The 8,040-nt window shown below is 39.4% G+C and overlaps 2 protein-coding genes across 2 annotated transcripts in view; both read left to right on the top strand.

Annotated features, from left to right (window-relative positions):
* Window positions 1-459, top strand: part of tm4sf21b (transmembrane 4 L six family member 21b) — a 3,505-nt gene extending 3,046 nt beyond the window's left edge. Inside the window, exon 5 of the mRNA XM_008434967.2 lies at window positions 132-459. Within this exon, the coding sequence (XP_008433189.1) occupies window positions 132-134 (3 nt within the window). The 3' untranslated portion in view covers window positions 135-459. The remainder of the gene's footprint in view (window positions 1-131) is intronic.
* A 727-nt stretch (window positions 460-1,186) lies between these two features.
* Window positions 1,187-8,040, top strand: part of gal3st4 (galactose-3-O-sulfotransferase 4) — a 26,416-nt gene continuing 19,562 nt past the window's right edge. Inside the window, exons 1-3 of the mRNA XM_008434969.2 lie at window positions 1,187-1,281; window positions 3,283-3,562; window positions 3,843-3,893. The gene's annotated coding sequence lies outside the window, so the exon portion shown is untranslated. The remainder of the gene's footprint in view (window positions 1,282-3,282; window positions 3,563-3,842; window positions 3,894-8,040) is intronic.

The raw sequence follows: 8,040 nt of genomic DNA, 5'->3' as shown, positions 1-8,040 counted from the left end.
TATATATATATAAAGCATATAAGTGACTAGAAAACAGTATAAGAAGTTAGAGGGGAATTTGGAAGTCCTTTGTTCTCTGCAGGAAGGTGATGCAGCACGATGTCTGATCTCTGTCTCTGTCTTCTCCACAGTAAAGCAAAGCAGATCAACTTCACACCATGACTTCTTGACGAAGACCTGAGAGAGATTTTTTACCATCACTGTCAGCATGAACCAATAGGTTTCTCTTTTCCATAATATTTAAAACAATAGTTTACGCCTAACTGGCAACACTACAGGCTTGCTGTTTGTGCTTTAAATGTCCATTACTGATATGGATTCGTCAAGAGGATTGACTGGGATTACTGCTGATTGTATCTTTTGTTTGCATTTCTTCAAATATTAAAATTTTAAATCTCATCTCGGATACATTATGTACTTGAGCATGTAAAGTTACTTTTTATGTTTTGTAATAAAACTTTGAACACATCATATATATATTTTTTCTCTTTTTATGTTTTGTTTCCAGTAAAATAATACCTGACCAGATCTGAAAATATAAAGTCAACTTTCCAGATGGTTTTGTATTCTCCTGTAAACACTTCTAGAACTTGATCAAAATTTTCTGATAAATGTTGTGAGAGATGCAAAAATGACTGGAAAGGACATGTTGCTCCTTGGCACATGTATTTTTCTATCACAACCATAAATTATCAATGCAAAATATATTTTAAATGAAAATTGAATAAAATCAGTAACATCTGTTAATTATTTAAAGAACTTTAAATGCAAAAAAAAAAAAAAAACTGACAAACTATTACAAGCAACTGAGGTGAAGCAAATAATGTAAAGACCAACAGTCCTGGGCTGGAGGATGAAGGTGATGTTTAAAACAAATACTGAATAAGGAGATGCTGGAAGTTTGATGCAGGTGCAATAAAACGCTAAAAGATGAGTGTGTGAAGAAAACAGTACAAGTCTACAGCCAGTGGAGAGGTGAATGTCAGCGTTGGGTCTGGGTTGACCCTTCTAAATCTATCATCTCACAGTTCCGGTGTTGCGTCAATCCGCGTTTCCCCATCAGATACGGTTCCACCTGCAGCTGTCTTCTTGCCGCTCCGCCACGCTGCCCCCTGCTGGCAGCCACTGGACAAACACACACAAACAGGTCACAGCACGTTTTGAAGAAGCCGAATGGAGGGTGAGACCAGCTGGGGAGCCGCAGCTCCAGCTCCAGCTCCAGCAGGAGCTCAGCTCAAACGGGAACTTCCACGTCTGCCTGCGGTCTGCTGCTGGCTGAAGGTGAGTCCATGCTAGCTAATTAGCAACACACTTATTATGTCAGAGTAAGTTCGTCTTGTTTATTTTATTAATCCAGTCTACAAAACACACCACAGCATCAAATGTGAAGGTGAAACTAAGTTAAGGAGCGCAGTGATAAATAAATAACAGTTCATGATAAATAATAGTTCATCGTTGATGAGATGAAATTAAAAGCTTTGTTTCCAGGTTTATTCTTGTCCAGGTGTCACAGCATCCGGTATCTGACCGGTCCGTTATTTTTGAGTACACGCGTTGCAAGAAGTGGATTAAAAAAACTAGCTCCTTGACACATTTATTTATAAGGGCTTCTTCGTTCACATATTATTATTATTATTATTATTATTATTATTATTATAGTTGTGTCCGTTAGAGCAAAAAAACAACAATAGTAAAATAGAATCTAGTAAAATAAAGTTTAAGGTCTACCTACACAGTAAAATAAAGGTAGATGACATATATCATAATTTTACTCAGTACTTCTGAGGTTTTGATATTTTTGCCTTGTTTTTTTTTTTTTTTTTGGTTATTACTTTTCACACAAAATCTACCGGATTCCACTAAAAACAAGAAAAACGGTATTTCTAACAGTCACAGAGCAGCAGCAGCACTTTAATAGCCTGTTTCCTTTAAAGTTTCAAAAGTAATCTTATGGTGGAAAACTGTGGATTCAGTTAATATCCAGGTTTTGTTGCAGCAGTGCAGATGCGACCTGTTTCAGCTGGAGTGCAGAAGCTCTCGGCTCTGGAGACGGTTTTAGTTGTAAATGTGGAGCATCCAGAGTTCAGTTTCAAACGGTTAACATTTATTTGATCAGAACAAAGCAGTCATTGCTTCACAGTGGTAATCTGCTCATCATTCCACATTTTGCTTTGATTCATTTCACTTTGTGCTTCTGTTTTTCTGTTAGCATCATAGAAATCAGCCTGGAGCCTTACCAGCTGCTAAATGACTTCTAACACAGGAAGTTACAGGTCCCGGCTGGCGGCTTCCTCCTCAGTTTAAAATCTACTCGGTCAGAAGCAGATCAGGATCTAATTTGTGAACTTATCCTGCTAAGTGTTGATCTTCTGGTTCTGAGCTGGTTCCCGTGAAGGGCCACTATGTTAAACTGGTCTGGACTGGAAAGCACAGTGGACGTTGTTCCAGTTTTTTCAGATTCAACCTCCTCTTCAGCGTTCTGTTTGCAGGTTGATTCTTGGGTTCATCCATGTTGATAAACAGACATATTTCCAACAAGCGAGTGCAGAAAAAAACATGTCTGTCTGTGTCATGTCGGTAAGAAGTAGCTCAGTTAAACACATTTTGTTTGTTTATGGTCTGATTTTCAAATTTATAGTTTGTGTGAAAAGGACAAATATTAGATCAGTGCTTGTGTGTGCAGCTTTCCTAGTTTTGTGTGTATTCTCCGAGGCACGGTGTGATTTTGGATCAACATGTTTCAGAACAACATTTCAGAACCTTGTATTGAAGTAATCTTATGAGCAGACTGAAGGCTTTGTTTTGAATTTGTCCATATGGAGGAATGAGTGCTGTGGGGGTGGGGCAGCTGGTGCTGTGCTTCTTAACCTCCTTAGCTAGGTGATTAGCGGCTTTACTTCTAAATCTGGAGGCAGAACCTGTTCCTGTCCATGCTGAGCTGTGCTTTGTATTATCACCGTCCACTTTTAATGAGCATAATTAATTAGTTTCCTTCTGTACCTTGTTTTACTTCCCTCATTAAAGCAGTGGCGCACAGACTATTATATTTTGCAGTTGATACCACATGATTACCTACACTGTATAAAGACCTTACCTTACTGGTGTTTCTCTCTCGTATTGTTTTAAATCAGTAAGGATTACACACATCATTTCCAGGATTTAAATTGTAATGTTCTGTGTGGTTCTGTGGAGTGGAGTTCAGTTCAAACAACCACAACCACAGACCTGCAAGTTTTCACCAGGGGTTCTTCCCTCACTTTATGTTTTTTTTTTTTCCTTCAGCGGCCCTACCCCACCACCTCCAGGACATCTCCTCCAGCTTCTGACTATATCACCAGCAGCTTCATCTCCTACCTCGGATCAACTGTTTTCCAGTTCTTTCATTTGTCACTTCAACATCGACTTACATAAATGTCCTGCAGGTGGCAGCATTGTGCCTAGTTTTCCAGGTTCCATACACAACAACAACAACAACAACAACCCTGAAACAGAAGAGATGAAGCCATGACAGGGAGCTGACTGAGAGAACATCCTAAATCCTCAGACCATCATGTTGACGCAAGTAAGTTTGAACTCAAACTTCACCTGGTTTGAACAAAGATTTGGTAAATTTACTGTCATAAGCACTGCTTATGTTTTGTAACTTGTGAAAATGATTAGAAAGTGAATGAGACATTATAAAGTTCTACACAAGTTTTACTAGACACAACAAGTCAAATGCTCTCTCAGGAGTATTTTCTGTAAAGCACTGTAGGTCTTAAAAATGATTAAATATGAAATTTAAAAATCTGAAATGGTCTTTTTTGTTTGTTTGTTTGTTCTTGTATTGAACTGCTTTTCAGATACAACAGCATTTAGTCAGTGGATGACTTCTCCAGAAAGCTAACAGACAGGTACTGTCTCCTACTGAATCAATGAGGAAGCATTGTGTAGGATCTATGCTAAATATGTAAGAACAGCCAAACGCCAGAGAATAAAAAAAAAAAGGAAACCATGGGGTCAAAGGGAAAGAGACACAATTTCACAGAGGCAGAAATATTCTGGTGAGTGATGCAAGAAATAAAAACATCTCAGTTTTGGTAATCACAGGTGTGAGTGCTCAACTGTATAGTCCATCTGTACATCAGGTCTGAAAAATTATCATTTCCTTCCTGGTGTTCCCCTTAACAAGGTCTCCCAGCCATGCCAATCCATCACACAGAATTATGCACCAGTGTCACTGTATTTACTTGTTCAGTCTGACTGCCTCACACCTTATCACATTTTATGTGTTAATATGTGGTTACCTTGTATCCAAATGTTGAGGTGTAGCTGAGCTTTATAAAGGGAAAATTGCTTTCCGGTATGCATGTGCATGGTTTTATAAATCTGGATCATTTTTGGCATCTGCCATTTTTGGCTTTTAGGCATAGGTGCACTTTTCGTATAGTTCCTACACAATGTCTTATGAATGAGACCCCATGTCTGTGAATGTTTGTCCTCCTGTGTATGTTCTTAGAATGATAGCATGTGATTAACAGTGTCAGATGATATCAAGGCAAATGTCCCAAAGCCTGTTGATGAATGGAACATGGCTGTATTTGGAATTACCAATGTACCTTCAAATATGAGTGTTTGTTTCACTTGAAATCTCTTTAAACGAGAGGTCTGATCCAGTAATTGATTGATTTAAAGCTCCACTATCCAGCATGGCCAAAAATGTTCGACTGCCGTTGGCTAGTGCAGCGTGGCATTGAGCCATGTTTCTTTCTGTTGAACAGGGTAACCGGTTTGTTTCAGATGTTGCTACATACATCCTCAGAATGAGACATTGCTGTCAAATTAAAGACCCAATGCATTTGAGTATTCAAGAATGATTACATGGAGGTGAATGATGGAGCAACGAGAGGCGTGAGGAGTGAGTCTAACTCCTGGTCCGTCATGTCTTTGTTGTAACAATGCTTCTTGGTAATGAATCCTATCCTCTTAGCTTGTTCATGTCCCTTTAAATTGTGCCACATTTGAAAGGAAAATGGATTGTGGTAGGGTTCTCTCTGCTAGTCCCACGTTGCTCATTTGTCTGTTGATTTGTATTTTTGTTGCTTATTGAATTGGATGATTGATATTCAGTGAAAATTGTGGTAACAATTTATTCACTAAACAAAGAGGAGTATCAGCAGTGTTTGGGAAACCACACACAACCACAACAACCTGCTACGTCCTCCTGGTCATTAGCTTGGCATACCATAAATCAAGTGTTTACTTACTCATATCAGTCAATGCGCTTGTGCTGTTCATTCTGGCATGTGCAAACTGACACAAGTGTTCAGAGTGATTAACATCAGGACTGCAGGCAGGCAGGTCCATCTCTTCCACTCTACATTTCTGAAGGTCGTTTCTGTTCTCCGTGCCTGACATCAAGCCCTGACATCCTGAAGGATAAGTCTGATGAAAAGGTAGAGAGGATTGCTTTTGGTTGCAGAGCCTCATCTCAGGATCGATCTGCATTGAAATAGCCTACTTCTTCTTTTTATGGCGGTGGGCAGGACACTGAGAACGCTGACGCTATTGCGCCCTCTACAGGGAGGAGATGGAGGAGATTGATTGTTTTCACAGATTATCTGTGTCATAACCAGGGGTGAAAGTAAGGGGGTACGGCAGGGTACTGCGTACCCCTAAAAGATTTAGAGGGAGTACGCAGTACCTGCAAGAGAAGGGAGCGGATTTCTGCTGTTAAAAATCAGTGAGTTCACTGTGCAGCCGCGACTGCGCCCACTAACCCTAACCCGTGACTGATTCGTTTTTCAAGAACAATATAAAACAGACTTAATCAGTTAATAAATAACTTTTTTTACTAGAGCAGGGCTGCAACACGTCGATCGCAGAAGGTTTTGAGTCTCAGCATTAGGTGACAAACTGAATGCTGCCAGGACGCTGAGACCAGCACGTCCTCCTCTGACTCCTTATCAAAACGTTAATAACTTTATTAAAGAACAACAAAACATGTTCAAATTAATGATTCAACAACAATAATAATCTCAGTAATTATTGTTTCAACAAGGTGTTGCGCAATTCTGTGGGTTTCGGTTCCATTATCAAAATAACTAGCAGAGCAGGAGTTTAAAATGAACTAATCCACCACCGCTGTGTTCATGAGAGGCTTATTAATAATCGCAAAATAAATATCAAGCCTGAAAACCTAATATCGTAACGGACTGAATGTTATGTTTTTAGCATAATCTCTGGTCGGCTTGTGGAGCGCAGGAGGTGCCATTGGCAACGGGTGTGCTTAAATGACAGAGAGGCGGAGAGTAAAAATGTGCGAATCGTTTAGAGTTGATCATCTGTTCGGGTTGTTTTAACTTTCTTTACCTTTGTCTTGGTGCATCACAGCCGCTGTAGTTTCTGAACATTCAATAAACTACAAACTTGGACTAATTACCTCGTTCTTTGTGAGTATAAGTCAATCACAACAAGCATCAAACACGATAAATATGTTTCATTAAGTATTTAATAAACAAACGTCTTCTACCACGATAATTGTGTGAAAATAAATTAATTGTCTAATATAAAAAATAGTTTGGCGCTGTCGGGCTCAGAGTCTGAGAGGCTTTTCCTTTATCAAACAATTTTGTTTTTTGTCTTAATATTGATGTTGATAAGACTTTCTCCAAAATAATGTTTTTCAACCTTTATAGCTCAACTGTTGAAAATGAGGAGCTAACATTTACAAATGACATTGAAATAAAATCCAGTCCAACATCTGGTTTGAGGTGATTCTCTGGAACCTGTTGGAGGAAAAATATCCCAACTTCAGAAGATGTGCTTTTAACBTAACAGAGCTCTGTGGTTCCTCCTATCAGTATGAGAGTCAGGGTGAGGAGGCACCATGTTAGGAAGAGAAGTGGAAGCTGCAGGATCTTCAGAACAAACAGGTCATGATGCTAGGCTACTGATTGTCCCTCTGTCTGGACACAGGATCAATAGAACCAGTTTAAAAGCTAAAATGAATGGTTATATGCCAGACATGGAAAACTGGGATGCACTCCATGCCATGATGTTCAGGATTTAGGTCTCAAGGCATCTCAAGGTATCAACATTACAGCCATATATATATATATGTCATAGTACCCCCAAGAATTTAAAACTACTTTCACCCCTGGTCATAACAAACTGCTACGACATCGTGACAGCTTTAACAAATGTGGAGAAAACATATTTTTTTTATTAAATTCATATACTGCAGCTTGAATAAAATGCAACTACATAGCATTTTTTGAGAAGTCTGGATTGCTTTGCATATTTTGCACGTTTTTTGACTGTTGCTTGTGGGGAGAGACATTTCAGTAATAGAAAATGTAAGCAACCTACTTGCATACTGTATGTGAACTGTTGTATGTAAAATTCATGAGCAGTGAATATTGACCTAGTATCAGTATTGGACCAAAGAAAGCAAGGCAGTTGCAAGCCTATAAAATTGAGATGCTTTTTGTGGGTCAAATAGACTCAAGAAATTGTAACAGCAACTGCATGGGGGAAACGGGGGGAGAGGGGGCAATCTAATTTTTTGTCATGGGGGCCAAGATTCCTGGCAGCGCCCCTGAGTTGAACAGATGATGACCCTGGTGTAGTTTGTCTTTGCTGATGTTTTAGGTTGGCTATAGCTGACACTACGTCACACAGACACCACCTGATGTGCAGCAGTCAGAGCATGCAGCCTGACCATAGGTTGGGATGCTTTTAATGGAGGTACAATAAAAGTTTACTAAATCATGCTCTTATGTACCACAAGAAATATAAATTGAACGTTGAGCTCTCCATCACAGTTCTTTATTATCACCTGGTAATAGAGAATCTATTACCAGGTGATGCTACTGAAAGATACAAGTACCAGATCCTCACTGATCACCTTCAGTGTGAAGAAGCTTCACTTGTAGCAGACTCCTACTGCAACTCAAGGCAACCTTACACTGATATAATGATGGCTCTTACAAAGATGTATGGACAGCCCCACAAGCTGGCAGTGCAACGGATTGCAGAGTTAATGGACGGTCCGAATAT

The sequence above is a fragment of the Poecilia reticulata genome, linkage group LG18 (assembly GCF_000633615.1).
Source record: "Poecilia reticulata strain Guanapo linkage group LG18, Guppy_female_1.0+MT, whole genome shotgun sequence".
NCBI classification, from domain to species: Eukaryota; Metazoa; Chordata; class Actinopteri; order Cyprinodontiformes; family Poeciliidae; genus Poecilia; species Poecilia reticulata.
Note: the sequence above shows the minus strand (reverse complement) of the source record. Positions and strands in the feature narration are given on the sequence as shown.